This window comes from Rhamphochromis longiceps, linkage group LG19 (assembly GCF_057381845.1).
Source record: "Rhamphochromis longiceps isolate RC_006_pf linkage group LG19, R_longiceps_female_GT1.1, whole genome shotgun sequence".
NCBI lineage: Eukaryota > Metazoa > Chordata > Actinopteri > Cichliformes > Cichlidae > Rhamphochromis > Rhamphochromis longiceps.
Genome location: NC_140575.1, coordinates 21865887 through 21886287, shown reverse-complemented (window position 1 = coordinate 21886287; position 20401 = coordinate 21865887). Strand labels below are relative to the sequence as shown.

At 39.1% G+C, this 20401-nt stretch overlaps 1 protein-coding gene across 1 annotated transcript; it reads left to right on the top strand.

Annotated features, from left to right (window-relative positions):
* The first annotated feature begins 5923 nt into the window (after positions 1–5923).
* Positions 5924–13303, top strand: nceh1a (neutral cholesterol ester hydrolase 1a). The gene is made up of 5 exons (XM_085391809.1): positions 5924–6170; positions 7390–7645; positions 7833–7902; positions 8030–8201; positions 11261–13303. Exons 1-5 carry the CDS (start codon positions 6030–6032, stop codon positions 11879–11881), a joined length of 1260 nt encoding a protein of 419 aa, XP_085247935.1. The 5' UTR covers positions 5924–6029; the 3' UTR covers positions 11882–13303.
* Positions 13304–20401: the final 7098 nt, after the last annotated feature.

Genomic DNA, 20401 nt, shown 5'->3' with positions numbered 1-20401 from the left:
AGGGGAGGAGTGCAAAACCGCATTTAACAGCCTTGGTTCTGGCTAAGGGGAACGCAAGGCAGGGAGTGGGTGTGGGGGTTTCTTTAACAGAACATCAGGATCCCATTTAGACCAGAGACAGGCTCGTGGGAGTCTGATGGGGCGTTGGCTGGATATGGCAGGGAGGAAGTGGGAGGTCATGTGTGTGCTCATGTTGATCTGCATGTTCTAATGGTTGTTTAATCATAGATGCTATGTTAATCCCTGCTGCCTTGTTGCTCTGCTGTATTGTCTCTAATGTGGTTGCTTATATTCACCGCTGTTTCCATCAAAGAGCCATGCTGAGGTTTTTTGTTTGGTTGCACAGCTGCATTTCTCCTCTACATAACAGTACAGGGCTGTCCACGTGCAGGTCTAGGTTAAAGGTCAGGGCTGAGCCATGCAGTTGCCCACATCAGTGTGACACTTGACCCTTGACTCATCTCTGCCCAGGACAGCTGCCAGCCTGATGCTTTTTCCAAACTGTGGGAAGCATAAATCGAGGAAACTGATGTGCTGTCTCCTGCTGACTGCAGTGGAAGGACTATACCATCTGCCTTCTTCGGTGCAAGATCCCCAGGAGACCAGGGGAAAACTTGAGTCTGACAGGAACAAGAAATGAGCTGGCTATTAATGGGTGGAAAGACTTGCTTGAAAATGAAAGGAGGGGGTCTGAGAAAAAAAAACGATGAGTAATTATAAACTAGAGTGAGTATCTAATCTCTTCTCCTCCAATTTAATAAATCAACAAATGCCTACCTGGCAGGGATCAGATGAACAATCATTTACAGTTTACTAAGATTTTAATTAAATCCTTAGTTCATAATTTTTGTGTGGCCATTTAATGCAGTACATTAAACTATGACTAAGACATAAGTGAAGTAAGAAATTAGTAAGGGAAAATTTTATTTTCATACAAAAATTACTTATGTTTGTTAACTTGTTAATGTGTTTTAAATACCTTTATATATGTGTTTGGATCTTGTTTAGGTATAAAAGCATATGAAGAAAAAAGTTTTCACAGTTTGTGGAAAAACTTACTATTTTCATAGCAATTCACAAAGTAAGTAGCACCCAAATACTGCTTATCAAATGCATTTATTTCAGGGATCAACAGCAAGTGTGTGAACATATCTATTAAAGCAGACGTATTTGCAGTTTACTGGTCTGGAGCATTCAGGTCTTGTGGTAGAGCAGGCCGTCTATGAAGGTAGGCAGTAGTTCTTGAGCAACATATTAAACCCTGACTTATCTCTGATGTATCTGTTGTGTGTTCATGTTAGATAAAAGTACTTAGGTATAGGTAAAAATACTATATAAATTTGTGTTTGATTGGAAGAATGACTAAAAAGTTTGAGTAGAGAGGTTCTGTATAAGTGACAGTCTACTACAATGCCACAGTCTTCCCAGCAAATTCATCCTAAGGTTGTAAGAGCTACTTCTCCGACTCTCCAGGGCTCAGTTAGCAAGTTCATGGCAATACAATTAGAAAAAGACTAAATACATATGGCTTGTTTGGAAGAGTTGCCAGAAGAAATCCTCTTCTCTCTAAGCAGATACCAGTCGCACAGTTTAGGTTTGCAAAGTTGCATTTGAGCAAACCACAAGACTTCTGAAAGAATATCCTTTGGACAGATATGACCAAGTGTTTGACAAGATGTTCTGCCATAAAGCATAGCACCATGAGTGGCAGAAACCAAACAGCATGTCAGCACAAACACCTCATACCAACTGTCAGGCACGGTGGTGGAGGGGTGATGATTTATTTTTCAGTCAAAGGACCTGTGCAGCTTGCAGTCCTTGAGTTGACCATGAACTTCTCTGAATACCAAAATATTCTAGAGTCAAATGTGAGTCCTTTTATCTGACGGTTAAAGCTTAGTCCATGTTGGGTCATGCAACATAACGGTGATCCCAAGCACACCAGCAAATCTACAAAGGAATGGCCTAAAATGATTCAAGTTGTTGCAATGGACTCTGCCAGTGAAAACTTCAACCTAACAGCAATGCTGTAGTAGGACCTTAAAACAAATAAATAAATGCCAGCAAACCTCAATGAACTGAAGCAACGCTGTAAAAGAAAAAAAAAGAGTGGTCAAAATTCCTCCACTAATATAGTACAATACAAAAAACTTCAAGTTATACACTCTCTAAAGGTGGTTCTGATATCTATCTATCTGCAGCAGGGATTGCAGCTGTTCCACATATACTCTTAAGCTACAACAATAATACCCAAGTAGCAGAACATGTCAAGGACCACGCTACTGCTTCATGTAGCTGAAAACCCAAATAAACCCAATTTCAAGACATGTGCCGATAAGAGCAGAAGCACAGCAACAGATGAATAATTATAATAAGAGATTGAAATGATTCCAGCGTTTCATCACCAGCAGAGCAAAATAGTCAGTTATTCAGCCAATTAAGAACACTGTGTACTTGAACGCCTAATGTCAACGACAGCATGCCGCCCAACAAAAACACGAGCCTGCTGCTTCTGTTGCCATTCTTTCTGATATGACGCCTTGCTTTGGGGAAGACATAATAACAACAGATTGTTGTTTGTCATTTCAGAAATAGTCTGTGTTGCAACTGAAGCATCGCGACCACCAACTGGCCCCATGACATTCCTAAATACCATACAATGACATTGCATGTAAGTGTGTTTGCCCAGTCACACACTTCATTGTTTCCTTATGTGAGATGATTGAAATTAAAAAGTATGGAAAGTTTTTTTTTAATGACAAATTAAAATGGGTTACTGTCTAAATATTTTTGAAGTTGTTCAACATCATTTCCTTTAAACTGCTTATAAACCTTTCCACTCGTGGCAGGTTACCCTGTTTGGAAATCCTCAGTTCTTATCGATCCATCCAAATTTCAGCTTTCATAGCAGATGATCTGACTTATCTTAGCAGAAAGAGCACAGGTGTCAACAATGACAGTTTCTCAGATACATGGAATTCAGTCTTCATTCACTGTAATGTTTGTTTGTCTCAAGAGAAACTGAAATACACTCCACCCAAGTTCAATGTGAAAAGAGCTATATTCAGAGAAATTCTGGTGTATTCCCTTGCTATAAATGAACGATACGACACGACACGACACGACACGACACGACACGACACGACACGACACGACACGACACGACACGACACGACACGACACGACACGACACGACACGACACGACACGACACGACACGACACGACACAATACGATACGATACGATACGATACGATACGATACTTTATTGCCCGCTTGGGAAAATTTGTCATGAACTCAAGTGCTTTCACAGAAGCTGTTTATTTAGATTTTTTACCTGGATCCTGATGTTTTACTCATTACTGCAATGCACACATGCACACTCACACAGAAACAGTTTTCAAATCCTACATATGTGTGTCCACTCACTTGTGTCATCCGGGTCCCTTCAGCATCACTGCTGAACTGTTTCTCTTTCTGGCATATCAAAGGGACAACATTCCTGATTTCAAACACACAGCCACATCCTGTAAATTGCAGGAGTGCTTAAGCCTCTTTTGAATCATGAAAGAAAACAAAAGTAGTGAAGTTAAAAATATCCTGTTCAAGATAATGCATGCATCTGTGCTTCAGACAGACTGAAAATCACTGCCTGCTCACTTTCTTAATATGAGTTTCAAGTACCTGTAGCAGATTGCTTTAAAAACATCTCTGTTTTAAAACACAACTTGTTAAACAAAGCAATTCAATTTTAACTCCTACACTTTAAGTATATTAGATCCAGCGCTCAAGTACCATAATTTCTACACATATCTAAAGGCAATGTCAGACCCAGGCTGAGCAATGAGGCAGCATTGCCTGAAATGGAAAACCTCAATTTCTGCCTCGTGCATTTAGTCTTGTTATATGACCATAAGTGTAATTCCAGTCAGTGACATGAGAGAGGGGCCCTCTCTCTGCCCTCCATACCACAGACTGGTGGGAGACGCCAAGCCAACACACAGGAGGGAGGAAGGGGGCAGTAAAAGGGAATTTTAATGTACACGCTTTATACCACACACGTTTGTGTGCACGCACACACACACACACACACACACATACACACACAAAAGTGCATATGTCACACATACAATTTAAGCTTTCTGCTGACACTCTCATTCAGAGGGATTTTTGAAAAGTAAGCAAGCGTGGCATCTGTGTCTGGCTTAAGTGTTCTTTTGAGTGTGAAACACTGACACCGCAGGATTTAGGATGTCAAGATGACTGCAAAAAAAGTGCATCACAAGTAACAGTAGAAGCATTTACACTTAACTAGGTGCAAAGGTATCAAATTACCATGATGTGCAAAAAATATATATATGCAACTGATTTTGCTGTACAATCTGCTTTCTGCTGCTCATCCATATCTTTGGCGTGATGGTTCAACGAAATCTGCATTAAAAGCATCACATTTTGTGCTCTGGCTATACCTTCCGTTAGGCAGGCTTGTAAAGCACAGATGAAGCGGTTTGCATAAGGTAGTGATTTCATTATGCACCAGTTGCTCAAATTATCATTTGGAGCAAAAACATGTGTACAATGTGAGAAAGAGGTCATAATTAGCACTGTAGAATGAAAATATAGTGAGGCAATAAAACCACAACCTGTCGTTTTCTCACTTTGCTCCGACAGCGTGTTAATTAATGAGCTTTGGAGGAACAAGCAGGCTGATCTGCTGTGTCCCTGTTTACTAATCAGCTTTCCTGTATCACCTCCTGCAGCCACCTTGCCAACCCCACGCTGGTCCTCCAAGAGACTAAGCTGACACGGTCAGGTGGTCTTGCTACTATGTTTTGGAAAATCAGCTCAGCGCAGAGGTTAGATCCTCATCATCATGATGTTTGTTTACATTCTCACACCGGGCCACCAGGGACAGACAGTGGCCATTTAAAATTAAACCATGGGAAGAGACAGAGTTATATAGCACAGAAAGAGAAAGTGAGACAGGAGAAGACGCTTTCCCCAATCTGCAATGAAGTCTGCGGCACTGTTGACTGTACTGGGCCTTTCTGGCAATCTGATGCAGATTTAGCTGCACCCTAGGTATTCTAAGATTCATACCAACTTAAACATAATTGCACCACTAATACCTTCCAGTGAGACTTTGGTCTAACACTGATGTCTGCAGATAAAAAGGCATCAATAATCAGCGAGAAAGGAGCTCCTAGTTTGAACAGGAACATGACTCCACCCCAAACTGCAAATCCTCCCTTTCCAAATCCAAAAGGAATTTAAAAAAAAATTACATCTCAAGGATTAACACTGAGTTTCCTGAAGAAAAGCATTTAGTTCTTTTTGCTATTTTCTCTTTTCGGTTTCCGTCTAGTTGGTTTGATTAGGCCTAAAATACAGAAGCAATTCATATAATACCATTCTGTTTGTCATCCTTTAAAATGTGATTCCAAAATCTGCCCACACAAATCTAATGTCTAATGGACTGCAGCTCCATTGTGCCTCTCGGTGGTTACAAACATGTAATACAACTTACACACGCATACAGCTGTTCAAAACAAACCCTCCCACTTCCCAGATGCCCATTCGCTGCTGTTTTCACCCAGCTTTCAAAATAAAAGCCCTAATCCAGTCATGCAAATCGCGCAATAAAAATACTGTGATGCCTTATTTTTACTAGGGTATTTTTACCTCAATGTATTTGTTTTGTTTTGTTGTTGTTGTTTTTTTAGTTTATTTGTTTTATTTTTCATACGACCTGCCTGCATATGACCAGATGAACCACGGCTATTTCATGTTTTCCAATTTCAAAGTTATGTGACTAAAATAGATTTATTCAAAACGTTTTATTTTTAAAAGAAACGTCACTTTCAAAATGTAGGTTTATTTTGAAGATTTCCAGCGGAAGTGCTTAATTGCCACGTATTCTGGTGCCAAGCGCCAGTGACAAATTAAGAATCAGACAGCTTGAAGCGGCGGGGTCTGTCTCAGTCTTCCGCCCAGTCAGTAACTGAAGAAACATCATCCCACAGCTGCGAGATGAGGCTGCTGTCACTCCTGCTTACTGTGTCATTAACGCTGGCACTTGCTTATTATATTTACATCCCGCTCCCTGATGCCATTCCGCAGCCGTGGAAGTTGATGATACTGGATGCCTATTTAAGGACAGCATTTCATGTGGTAAGAGAGTAGATATTTTCACTAGGAAGAAAAGCTGGTGCACGTAAGGCATCAAAAAGAGACGAATGAGAAGGATCGCATTAGACAGAATCTTGACTTTTCTATGTGCAAAGTTTTAATTAAATGTGTTATTACAGGTTGGCTGCGTGCACTGTGTCTTTGAAAAGCTTGCATTATTAAAAACATGCTCTGAACAAAACATAGTCAAACACAGACTTGGACTTTGAACCTTGTGTTTATTTAGAGGGGGGGAAAAGGTACCATCTTTCTTTGCTAGAATATGACGTTTGGTGTTGATATTCAGTGTAACAGTGCAAAATGATATGCTGTTGAAATAAATACGGATGTCATGGATTCAAGGTATCTATAGTCCAGTTTTTAGTTTTACTGGATGACCAGATATCCAGAGGACTTTTCATGCTTGTGTCATGAAATCTGATTTCACAGCAGGGTTGAAATGCACCAAGTCTGTGAAAGAGCTCATTTAGTAATCCCACTGTGTGATTTCAAAAGTTATTGAGACTTTTATTTTGGGGCTGTGAGACGATCATGAACTTTACACCCTCACCTGTGTTCTACATTTTGAAAGTGGCAGACAATAGATGGCTAGATTATTAGCACGCTGGCCGAGACTAATCCTCAGAGCGAGAGTTTACTAAAAATCTGGATTTATTGTGGGGTTTTTTGTGTTATTTTAAGATTTAAAACAGTCATTATTATCTAGTTTGAGGACACTGTTTAAGAAAACATCACTAATATTAATTTTGCATTGCTTCATTGTTTCTACAGCAGACGTTATGCACAAGAACGTGCTCAAGTGTGACTGATATTGTTAAATAGTTTTAAAACCCACTAGTGAACAGTGTGCTGATGCATAACAGAAACTGACTTTATCCTTCATTAGAGTGAAAATGTGATATCTGCACATGTGACAGTGCAACAGTGTCTTCAGCACTGCTGTTGTGACACTCTAAGTGAGGGAAAGGGCAGACATATCAGTAATGCATAGTGTAGGAGGAGAAAGGTGACTGTGAGAAATTGTCTCAAAATCCTGCCAAGAGATGACTACATTTTTGCCTTTTGACAAATTCCCTATGACTTTCTGTTGTTTCCACTAATTTCCTTTCAATCTATGTATTCAATTCTTAATGTGTGTCCTGAAACAAACAAGTACCAATCAAGGGGTTTGAGCTGGAGTTTGGTTTACTCTTGTCTTCAGGCCTCTTTGAAGCAATGGCTGGGATTTGACCATCACACTAGATCTTTCAGGCAGTTCACATTTGGCTTTGAAGGGATATTAAAGGAATTTCTGAGTACTGAGTCCAGTGCAGGGGCCGTTCCAGGTGTGAAGGTCAGTGACATCTCTTTCGCTGGCATCCCAGTGCGAGTTTACGAGCCCCCAGCTGGAGGGGAGGGTCATCTGAGGAGAGGGTTGATGTATTTCCACGGAGGTGGCTGGGCCCTCGGCACCACCAGTGAGTCTCTAACTGCTTTCTCTAGTTAGAAATAAAAATAATATGCCTACTTTAAACAGAATCATAGACTTTGAGACATTACTTGTGATAATTATAGCTGTCTTTGCTTTTTAGGTGCAAAGTTTCTTAAGTGTCAATAACACAATAGGCATATATCTAACCGTCTCTCACTCTTTCAATTCCTCAGAGAAGGGGCCATATGATATTACCAACCGAATGGTGTCAGATGAGCTGAATACTGTTGTGGTCTCTGTTGAGTAAGTGTGTTTCCTCTTGCAAAACTGTAGTCTCCATTCACAACATCAGTGGAGTGTCCCTTTAATTATATACTCCAAAGCTTTCTAAACCTCTAGTAAATTACATCTGAACCCTCTGTGTGTGTAGGTATCGTCTGTATCCAGATGTGCACTTTCCAGTGCCATATTTAGACTGTATTGCTGCTGCCAAACACTTCTTGTCTCCAGAGGTTCTTGCCAAGTATTCTATTGACCCAGATCGTGTGGCTGTGGCAGGTGACAGCGCTGGAGGAAACCTTGCTGCTGCAGTTGCTCAGGAGGTAAAGGCAGAGGCTATTTTCTGCATGCATGCGACAATTCGTATATCAAGCTCAAATGCCAAATGTTTTAATTCATAAAATGCCTTCCACGACTGCTAGTATAATGCTCTGGATCATGACATATATCCTGATTTCTTTGTTTTTCCATATTTGTCATTCTTAGATGTTTTAAGTGATCAGACAGTTTTTAATACTAGACAAAAATAACCCAAGGTAATACAAAATGCAGTTTATGAATCATGATTTTAATTTATTAAGGGAAAAAGTTGCTGTGGAGGAATTTTGTCTCACTCTTCTTTGCAGCATTGTTTTTGAATGGTTTTCAAACATGAACAGCTTGGTTAAGTTCATGCCAAAGCATCTCAATTGGATTTAAGTCGACCAGGCTGATGCAAAACCCTAATTTTTTGAGCCATTCAGAGGTGAACTTGCTGGTGTGTTCAAGATCATTGTCATGCTGTAAATCTAAGTGAACTTGAGCTTCAGTACACAAACTGATCCTGGCAGAGAACAGAATTCATGGTTCCATCAGTTATGGCAGTCATCCAGGTCCTGGGGCCCGTTCTTCGTACGTCGCTTACTACATCCAAGATCAAATGACACATCCAAGATCAAATCATCGCGCTAACCGTGAGCTCGCTAATCCGGTTCCCCGAACACACCTGCTGTTGACGATTAGTACAGCTGGACGCAGTAATGTGACATCACTGGGTGTCGTAAAAGGGGCCACGCATCGATAGTAGAAACATTGATCGGCAACCCTCTGATTGGTCGGCGAAAATGTCGACGGAGCGCGCTCGGCTCGGTATTTTTCGGCAGCAGAGCAAGAACTCTTGAGTGAGGGATTTCAGGAGTTTCAGAGTTTAATCAGAACGCAAGGGAACACTGCAAAGGCTGCAAAAGCAAGGAGCGAGGGCTGGCAGGAAGTTGCTGACAAATTAAACTCGTAAGTAATTTAATAATAACAATAATAATGGAGTGGATTGATATAGCGCTTTTCAAGGCACCCAAAGCGCTTTACAATGCCACTATTCAGTCACTCTCACATTCACACACTGGTGGAGGCAGCTACGGTTGTAGCCACAGCTGCCCTGGGGCAGACTGACAGAAGCCAGGCTGCCATATCGCGCCATCGGCCCCTCTGGCCAACACCAGTAGGCGGTAGGGTAGATTTATTATATTACACTATATTATCCAATATTATATTACATTATATTATAATATGTTATATTTTATCCTCTTTCACATTAGAGCCACGACAGGACCCACTAGAACATGGGAACAGGTAAAAGTGAAATATAAGAATATCCTACAGAATGGTAATATTTATCACTTATATTGCTTTTAGTCTCTTGGAAAGAGACCCTGGAATAATCTGTTTGTTTATAACAGCAACCAAGAAAAGGGCAGAGGAAAAAAAGACAGGTGGTGGTCCTGCACCCCCTCGTCAACAAGTTGGTTAAGTGAATAATACCCTCACGGGAAAATCGATATCTCTCTATGAGCACACTGTCGCGCTGAGCTAAAGGATCCTGTCTATCCCGCAATATACGCTGAATTCTGAGGACTCTCCTTATCAATCTTGCACCTTCCGCAATGGGTGGCTCGCGTATACGGACAGGACATGGCTGCGACAGGCTTCCCAAATCCACCTTCGCTTTTATAGCCGTGGTCTCTCATCTTGATTACACGAAGTAATTTACAATTGCTACTCTGAAATATGAATTAAATCTGTAATAATCACATACATGTAATAGAATGTTAATAGTACATTTCCCTTTTTTAGGAAATGACCTGTGTGAAATCAATAAATGGATCAGGTGCTGCATTGTCTTTAGTTACATTGATGTTATTTATTTATGGTGAAACAGTGGTGGAATATCGCTGTTGCTTTCGTATGATGACGCGGACATACCTGCGTGGCCGCGATCTAATCCTGTTTACATAAAGTAAACCTGCTCCCGAGCAGGTTTACGCTTACGGCTCTGTTGCTATGACAGCAAGTCCCGGATGAGCTTCGGGGAACCGACTGATCCAGGATCACGCGAAATCGTCAACAATCTAATCCGGCTAACCTACTTAGCGAGGTACGAAGAACGGGCCCCTGAAGCAGCAAAGCAGCCCTTTTGCTCAGTGTTATTGTTGAATCATGAACTCTGACCTTAACGGAGACAAGTGAGGCTCGCAGGGCATTGGATGTTGTTCTGGTTATTTTGTGACCTCCTGAATGAGTTGTCGATACACTATTCGAGTAATTTTGGTAAGCTGTCCACTCCTTTTAAGGCTCACCATTAATATAATAATGGATCTCACAATGGTTTGCTGGAACACCAAAGAATTAGAAATGGCTTCAAAACCCTTCACCTCAGACAGGTTCTGTTAAAGTAATTTCGTCTGATTCAACAGGTCTGGCAGCCGAGTGTGGCTGGTGAAATTGAACTCAGCTTTCTATAAAAAGTTATCCATGATATTTAATTAATTATTTAACAAGGGAGGAGCATTGGTTTTTCACACAGAACTAGTTGAAAACAGGATGTGTGCACATGCTATTTCACAGCACTGTAAATTAGTTGCATTGCAAAGCTATCTTTACAAAGCTGTTATTTCCACACCATGTCTTGTCTTTCTCCCCTCACTGCAACCGGTCGCAGCAGATGGCCGCCCCTCTCTGAGTCTGGTTCAGCTGGAGATTCCTTTCTGTTAAAAGGGAGTTTTTCCTTCCCACTGTCGCCAAAGTGCTTGGTCATAGGGGGTCATATGATTGTTGTTTTTTTTCCTGTATGTATTATTGTAGGGTCTACCTTACAATATAAAGTGCCTTGAGGCGAATAAATAAACAAAATGAATTGAATTGAACTACCTGGCTCTAATATGCAACATGACAAAAAAAAGTCCAACACCACATTGTTGTTGGTTGTAATTTAGAGTTGAAAGAAAGAAGAAAAACACACGTTCATCTTGCTGTAAGGAAAAGGAGAGAACCAACCATTTGACATCACCACACAGTCTGCATTGCAATGTACACAGCCATTACTCATATTGTGTGTTTGTTTTTTCAGATTTCTGTAGATGACAGCATGAGTGTGAAATTCAGTGTCCAGGCTTTGATCTATCCAGTGCTCCAGGCTTTGGATTTCAATACACCCTCCTATTTGCAGAACCAATATATCCCCGTCCTTTACCGGACCAGCATGATCCAGTTCTGGCTGCAGTATCTGAACATTGACCTCTCTCTTATGCCCGAGTTTTTAGTGAACAACCACAGCGCTTTGCAACACTCTTCACTCACCCCAGAGCTGAGGTCAAGACTTGACTGGAATGTGCTACTTACTCAGAAGTACAAGAAGAACTACAAGCCTGTTATTGTGGAAAAGGGATCTGAGGGGTTTCTGAAGAGGGTGCCAGGCCTGCTTGATGTGCGAGCGGTACCACTGCTGGCTGGGCCAGAAGTGTTGGCAAAATGCCCTCGTGCATATATTCTAACATGTGAGCATGACGTGTTGAGGGATGATGGGCTGATGTATGTTCGCCGCTTACAGGATGCAGGGGTCGCTGTTACCAGCGACCACTATGAGGATGGCTTCCATGGATGTTTCAGTTTAACATCCTGGCCACTTGAATTTGACGTTGGGAAGAAGGCACTCAGGGGTTACCTCAGCTGGCTGCAGAACAACCTGTAGAAGTGTGTATGTGTGTTTTTGCAAGTGAGTAATGGTTGGAAGCCCTTGTCTTTGTGAATCACAGGCTTGGCTGAAGGCCTAGTAAATGTACTCTTTGTTTAAAAATCTGACATCTAAGCTCAGGGCCCTTGTGTACCTGCACACGCTCAATACATGTGAAGGTTTTGTGATACTTAGAACCAGTCTAATCTGCAGGCAACATCAGCATAGCTAACACTGTGACCAACTAATAAAGATACTTTATAAAGTCATTAAAGTGCTTTGACAGCCAATAGCTTTGCTTAAATGAATTCATTCATCGCCTGTTTCCAATACGAAGGATCGTGCATGTGCTGTTTTGTAGCGACACAAAAAACACATGAGTAATAAATGTCACAAGATCTTTTTAATTTATACTCCACTATTAAAACAAAAGCATCACAAGTTAGGCCCCAAAGTCGAAAACAATCATTTGAATTGTGGTGTTTTTTTCCCCTCTCACTAAAAACAGCTGAGGTCAGGTCAGCAGTTTCAGCAGTGCTCAGTATTTTACCCTGTTGGCTGGTATACAGTAGATCTGCCGCTTTTATTCATATTGCAGTTGCTCAATGACTATCAAAGTGACTGCCATGAATTTTTTAAACTGTCATGCACCCCAAAGGATAAAAATTAGTCTGGCAATTTTATGGGGTTTACTTTTTGGGTTTTGAATGAACTGTCTCCTTAAATATTAATATTTAAGGTATTTTGTATAGACGGTCATGTTCCCTCACAATACTTTATAATAACAATGCTATATTTAGATTTTGTATCATCACCATAACCAAATAAATTTGTAGAATCCTACATGTTTGGGGTCAGATACCTGCAAAGCTAACAAAATTCTAGCCTCAGTTGTATTTTATACCAAATTTGAAATCTGAGCATTTCACTGTATTCATCTGAAGAATCAATCTGATCTGATCGTGCATATTAGCCTGCTTGCATAGTATTAAGTTCAAAGCAAAGCTGTATCTAAGTAGCAAGGTATTCAGTAGGTATTCACTGCCTTTCTTGAGTTCAGCTTGCACCATAAGAACACAATGTCTAACATGTTCTGGCTCTTGACAATCGCTAACAAAATGCACATTTCCTTTTAGTCTGATGACTGTTTATTTTTACACTCATCTTCCTGTATTTTTACAGTAATTCATTGGTTTTATATAAATGACTGAAAGGTATTTTGTTTGCCTGTCAGAAGCAGTTAACCGAAAGCAGCTGCATGTATGCCAGGTGCAGGGATAGCATCACGATCCTGACCAGATTGTTGTATATAAAATGCATTTGCAGGCTTCGAGTTCCAATTTTCTCCTTCTTTTAAACCTTTTTTCTTTTTTAAATTAAAGCTCACAGCTACAGCATACATCATCAGCCTGTGATGTGCAATAAATACAGTATGATTTTGGTGCATTTTCCTTCCGTGTGTCTCATTATTCACATTTGTTGTTTTTCTGGATGACTTAATGTTCAGCTTGAGTTACATAAGTTCTGATCATTGGACTGAACTGCACTGATTATTGCAGAAAACCAAAACAAATATATATATATAATTAAAAAAAACTTCTCTGTTGAACATGGGGCATTATCAGGTTGACTAAATGTACTCATTGTGTTTCCTTTTGCCAAAACTATAAGCTGGAAATCACAAATATTATGTGAATGGTCAACCAGTCTACATACTCATATAATATTCTGTACTTTAAGAGATAGCCTCGCCCTGCCACAGACTGGCGATCTGTCCAGGGTGTACCCTGCTTCTGGGATAGACTAAGGTTCGTGGATGTCCTTTTTCCCCCTGCCTGGCAGCTGCATCTTCAGCATTCTTTGCCCCATTTATCCACTATCCCTCCTCTACATATCTCCAGACCATCTCAGCCTTGCCTCTCTTACTTTGTCTCCAGACTGAACCTCAGATGTTCCTCTGACATACTAACCTCTAATCCTGTCCCTCCAGCGAAATCTTAAAATCTCTCTGCCTCTTGCTCCATCTCTTGTCTGGATCCACGTGTCTGATTTGGGAAAGATTTTATACTAGACGCCGCTCGTGACATAGCCTCTTCATTTATCCAGACGTGCGATTAATACAAGGAGTAAGACGGCCTATGCATGCATCTTAATTAGTTTCAAGAGAACTGAGTGAATATTTTGGGTGGCCACACAAATAATTTGTTACAGCCCTAATAATCAGTGTGATCCTGCCCCCTGCTGGACTACAAGACTATCTTTCTCTTCTGTAGTAGCACCCATTTAACATGATGTTACTCATTTGTTTTGTCTGATGACAATTTTTTTAAAAAGGAAAATGGCATTGCTGAATAAATTTTGACCATAAACTGCAAAAACATTAATTGAATAAAATCATCTGGATTTGAACTTCAAATACCTCAAATGGAACCTACTAGTTAATACTGAGGGAAAAAACATCTGTCTCTCTGTGAGGAATACATGGTGTTATAAAACTGTGACAGTTATGAGAAAAATGGGGCAAAGCTCTGAAGCAAAGCTTAGACTTATAGATTTAAAGGACACTCCATCTACTCCCTTCTGCACTCTACTTGTCTTGTCCCTCCCCTGAGGCTTCTCCTCCCTGCGTTCCTCTCAGTGAAGTCATGGAATCTCCCTAAATTCCCATCTGAGGACTACAGCTGCTCAGAAAACAAAGTGTCGAACAATGCATCGAGACACCAGTGATTTAGCTGGCTTCCGTAGAAAGGTGTTTCCCCTCACAAGAACCTACTGCATCTAAATATAAGAACAAAGACACAGAGCTGATACACAGATTAACATGCAATTCACTATCACTATGACTATAAATGAGTGTAAGGGTTACGATCAAATATCTTTTAAATTTGGTTACTAAGAAAGGATATATGATAAATGCTATATGCTTTTCCATTATAGTAAATCTCTTAAATTAGCAAAACAGTAAATACAAGTAAAGTCCCTGATTTAACCTTTACCGTTGGGTAGTATATAATAAAATATACCAGTAATTAATTACATCCAAATGAGCAAATTAATTAATTATACAGCAACAAATGTCATATAAAGAACTGACTAAAAATACAATAGTTGAAGTGTAACTTATATAAATTAGGTTAGTAAGTACAAGTATATATAAATATACATCTTCCACATGATCATTAATTGTTGAGCTTTTCCGAAGTAGAAAATTGACTGACAAACATTTACATGATCAGATAAAGCAAGTTCCTTGTTCATATGCCTTGAATATTAATATAAGCATAAATATAGCATATAATACATATATAAATACACCAAATAAGCAATTAAATATACTCATTAATGAGATATAGCAGCCAAATGTCACAGTATTTCAGCTATTGTCAGTCGATTGCACAGTGATTAGTTGTTATTACTGTTTGGTTTGTGCAAACTCTACTGCTTAGTTGTCCCCACCAACAACACTAAAAGACCAGGAAGACAGCTTAAGTGGATTATTGCTGAATTCTTTCGTTGGTTAAGAAAAACTCCTTACCACAGTCTAACCAAGTCAGGATCACGCTGGAGCAAGTAGATGTATCATTGTCCAAGTCTACACTCAAGAGTTACCTTCATGAATAGAAATACAAAGAGATCACAAGAAGGTGAAACTACTGATTACACTCATTGAAGAAAACGGGCATATTTCCCACAATGTCTGACTATTCCTTTAGGCATCGAATTGCTAGAGGATTAAAGCTAGCCAAGACCTGCATGAGAAAATAGCTGACACAGGTCAAAGGTCACCAAATGTCTCAAGGTAAGGAGAAGAAATAACAATAAGACAAATGGAAAAAGGCTGATAAAAATGCATGTTTAAATGCATGTTTGCTGTTGAAGTTTTGACAGGTATGTCTCTCAGGGTGTCGTCTGGCTTGCCTGAGGCCAAATAGTCTTCAGGTATCACTCACCGTTTCCATTCATTCTCTCTGACAAGCCTGGGAATCACATTAGTCTTTACTCTGCCTTCCGCATTTTTGATATTTTAATCTCTGCTGCGATCCTCATTTAAACTTCTGAGTATATTTTAATGTACTTTGGTGCTGCCTGCTTTAGTGAACCTGCTGGGAAATATTCAGTGATGTGCAAACGTGTGAAGATTAAAGTTACATGCGTGCGGCTTTGAATGGGCTTTGCATGCTTTCCCTCAGCGTTTGATTGTTGGGAGGGTCACTCACATCTTGGAGCTGTGAACTCCTTCAGCCCCACTTTCACTTCCTGACACTGACAATAGAGCAAGGGTTAGAGGTGATGGAATGAAAGCACGGGAACTACTCAAGGTTAAATTCTCCCGATTAAATCACTCCCCTGTGACAAATACTATGTGGGTACGCAGAAGCCCTAAAAATGGCAGGTCATTCAGCACTAATCAAATAGAAGTCTCTCAGATCACCACACAATAGCAGGAAGGAGATTACTTTCAGATGCTGATGATCTGCTACCTGCGCAGTACTTCTATCCAAAACTATCTCACAGTGTTAGCCTATTGCTGCTTTGATTTGCTTTGCACAGTCTCTTACTTGCGACACATGTGACATACAGCACATGTTTTAACAATAACCGCTTTATTTCCTTCATCAAGCAACACGCAAGCAAGGCCAAGAGGATAACTGCAAACCAAGGTTCCTTAACTGACTTCACCTGCAGCTGTTTAACAGTTAGACACCAAGATAACTTATTTCTATCATAAAAGAGAGACAAAACAAAATTGCTTCATGGCTACATAAACCACAACACATGTTACGGCTGACTGTTTCCAGGGCCTTCATGTTGTCCTCGATTATCCCCACATTTGGGGAATTAAGTTGTAAAAATGCACTGATTAGTTGCTTCTTGGACACAGTGACAGATTTATTGAGTTGTGAAATATGGGTGAAGTTGAGGACACTGGGATTAAATGTCGTAAAGCTATTCTGAGTCATGCAAAGAAAGAATTTTTAGGCTCTATTTTGAACTAATTCAAGATTGCATATAGTTTTATATGGTTTAAGCATATACATACTTTTCTGTCTGTGATTGTGACCTTCTTTATTATATCATAATATAACAGTACGTGACTTTATTAGTAGCAAAAAAAAAATGTTTGAAGTGGGACAAAAAGGAGATTTTATTGAAAAAAGGAAGCAAGTTTTGACATTTCCGACACTGACTGAAGGCATCCTAAAGTTGCATGTGCAGCAGCTCCCTGCCCCTTTCTATCTAATAACAGTGAAGTCTTGAACTTGTGTCAAGCCAGCCTCCAATTCGAGACTTGCAGTCAAGCCAGCCTCCAGTTTGTTTTACGTTCCCTGTGTATTCAAAGTATTACGGGAATGGATGTGGAAACCGGATTTCAAAATAAAAGCCAACTTCGAGTGAATTAACAGATATGTTAAGAACATAATAACATATAATTTAGGCTTCTTTTTTTTTTACAAACTCTAATGTTAGATCTATATGACACAGCCTTGTACCCTAATTGTGCCCTGTCACTATCAAGGCCATCTTATTTTGGATTTCAAAGTAAAAGCCCTGTGAATCTTCATTTTTGAACTACTCTTTCAATGACTTAATAATGCTCTTAAAAGCAAAAGTCGTATTTCCAAATACTATTTGAACTTTATATCAACACTTTCCAACCACAGTCTTTTTACAGTGATACCATATCAATATCAAGTCAGTCTGATTTTGCCTTTCATAGTAATGGCCCTTTGAAATTGTCCATAATTGACTTAATCTTCTAACGATTCAAAATGCTCTAAAATGAAAAATTCTTGTTTCCACAGGGTAATTCCACCTTAGATCAACAGTATACAGCCCCACAGTGATACCATATCAATATCAACTCATTCTGATTTTGCTCTCAAAAATAAAAGCCTTTTCAAATTGTCCATAATTGACCTAACTTTCAGTGATTTCAAAATGCTCTAAAAAGGAAAATTCCTGTTTCCACAGGGTAATTCCACCTTAGATCAACAGTATACAGCCCCACAGTGATACCATATCAATATCAAGTCATTCTGATTATGCCTTCCAAAATAAAAGCCTTTTTAAATTGTCCACAATTGACCTAACTTTCAGTGATTTCAAAATGCTCTAAAATGGAAATTTCCTGTTTCCACAGGGTAATTCCACTTTAGATCAACAGTATACAGCCCCACAGTGATACCATATTAATATCAAGTCATTCTGATTTTGCCTTCCAAAGTAAAAGCCTTTTCAAATTGTCCACAATTGACCTAACTTTCAGTGATTTCAAAATGCTCTAAAATGGAAATTTCGTGTTTCCACAGGATAATTCTACTCCAGATCAACAGTATACAGCCCCACAGTGATACCATATTAATATCAAGTCATTCTGATTTTGCCTTCCAAAATAAAAGACTTTTCAAATTGCCAAGATACGACCTACTCTTTTAAAGATTTCAAAATGCTCTAAAAGTGAAAATTGCTGTTTCCACAGGATAATTTCACTTTAGGTCAACAGTATACAACCTCACGATGTTACCATATCAATTTCAAGTAATTCTGATTATGCCTTCCAAAATAATGGCCTGTTGAAAATGCCCATAATTTGTGGAAAGATGTCATTCTAAATAAAGAAATTACAAAACAGCTTGCAAACCAACCATGACATCTTTCCACAGACTTAAAATATAAACGTACTATCAATTACAACCTAGTGGCAATTTCAGCTTCCTTTTACATCATCTTTATGATTCAATTCTGTCATAATCAATTGAGTCTGATTTTGCTTTTCAAAATGAAAACCCAATATGTGTTGAAACAGCAATTTTCATTTTTAAAACATTCTGAAATAATTGAAAGAGTATATCACATATGGACAAATTCGACGGGCCATTAATTTGAAAGGCGAAATCAGACCAACATGAAATTTACATGGTTTTACTGTCGGGTTGGATACTGTTGATCTAAAGTGGAATTATCCTGTGGAAACAGCATCTTTCAATTTAAGAGCATTTTGAAATCGTTAAACAAGTAGGTCGTCTACGGGCAATTTGAAAATACTTTTATTTTGGAAGGCAAAATCAGAGTGACTTGATCTTAACATCGTATCTCTGTGGGGTTGTATACTGTTGATTTAAAGTGAAATTATTCTGTGGAAACAGAAAATTTCCTTTTTAGAGCATTCCGAAATCACTGAAAGTTAGGTAAGTTATTGGCATTTTCAACAGGCCATTATTTTGGAAGGCAAAATCAGAATGACTTGAAATTGAAGTAGTACCATGGTGTGGATGTACACTTTTGATCTAACATGGATTCATCCTGTGGAAAGAGCAAGTTTCATTTTTAGAGCGTTCTGAATTCTTTAAAAGAGTAGGTCGTATATCGGCAATTTGAAAAGTCTTTTATTTTGGAAGGCAACATCAGACTGATTTGATATTGATATGGTATCACTGTGGGGTTGGATACTATTGATCTAAAGTGGAATTATGCTGTGGAAACAGCTATTTTCCATCTTAGAGCATTTTGAATTCTCTCCAAGAGTAAGTCATATATGGGCAAATTGAAAAAGCTTTTATTTTGAAAAGCAAAATCAGACTGACTTGAAATTGACATGGTAACATCGTGAGGTTGTATACTGTTGATCTAAAGTGGAATTACCCTGTGGAAACTGAAATCTTCCTTTTTAGAGCATTCTGAAATCACTGAAAGTTAGGTAAATTATGGGCATTTTCAACAGGCCATTATTTTGGAAGGCATAATCAGAATTACTTGAAATTGATATGGTAACATCGTGAGGTTGTATACTGTTGACCTAAAGTGAAATTATCCTGTGGAAACAGCAATTTTCACTTTTAGAGCATTTTGAAATCTTTAAAAGAGTAGGTCGTATCTTGGCAATTTGAAAAGTCTTTTATTTTGGAAGGCAAAATCAGAATGACTTGATATTAATATGGTATCACTGTGGGGCTGTATACTGTTGATCTGGAGTAGAATTATCCTGTGGAAACACGAAATTTCCATTTTAGAGCATTTTGAAATCACTGAAAGTTAGGTCAATTGTGGACAATTTGAAAAGGCTTTTACTTTGGAAGGCAAAATCAGAATGACTTGATATTAATATGGTATCACTGTGGGGCTGTATACTGTTGATCTAAAGTGGAATTACCCTGTGGAAACAGGAAATTTCCATTTTAGAGCATTTTGAAATCACTGAAAGTTAGGTCAATTGTGGACAATTTAAAAAGTCTTTTATTTTGGAAGGCATAATCAGAATGACTTGATATTGATATGGTATCACTGTGGGGCTGTATACTGTTGATCTAAGGTGGAATTACCCTGTGGAAACAGGAATTTTCCTTTTTAGAGCATTTTGAAATCACTGAAAGTTAGGTCAATTATGGACAATTTGAAAAGGCTTTTATTTTTGAGAGCAAAATCAGAATGAGTTGATATTGATATGGTATCACTGTGGGGCTGTATACTGTTGATCTAAGGTGGAATTACCCTGTGGAAACAAGAATTTTTCATTTTAGAGCATTTTGAATCGTTAGA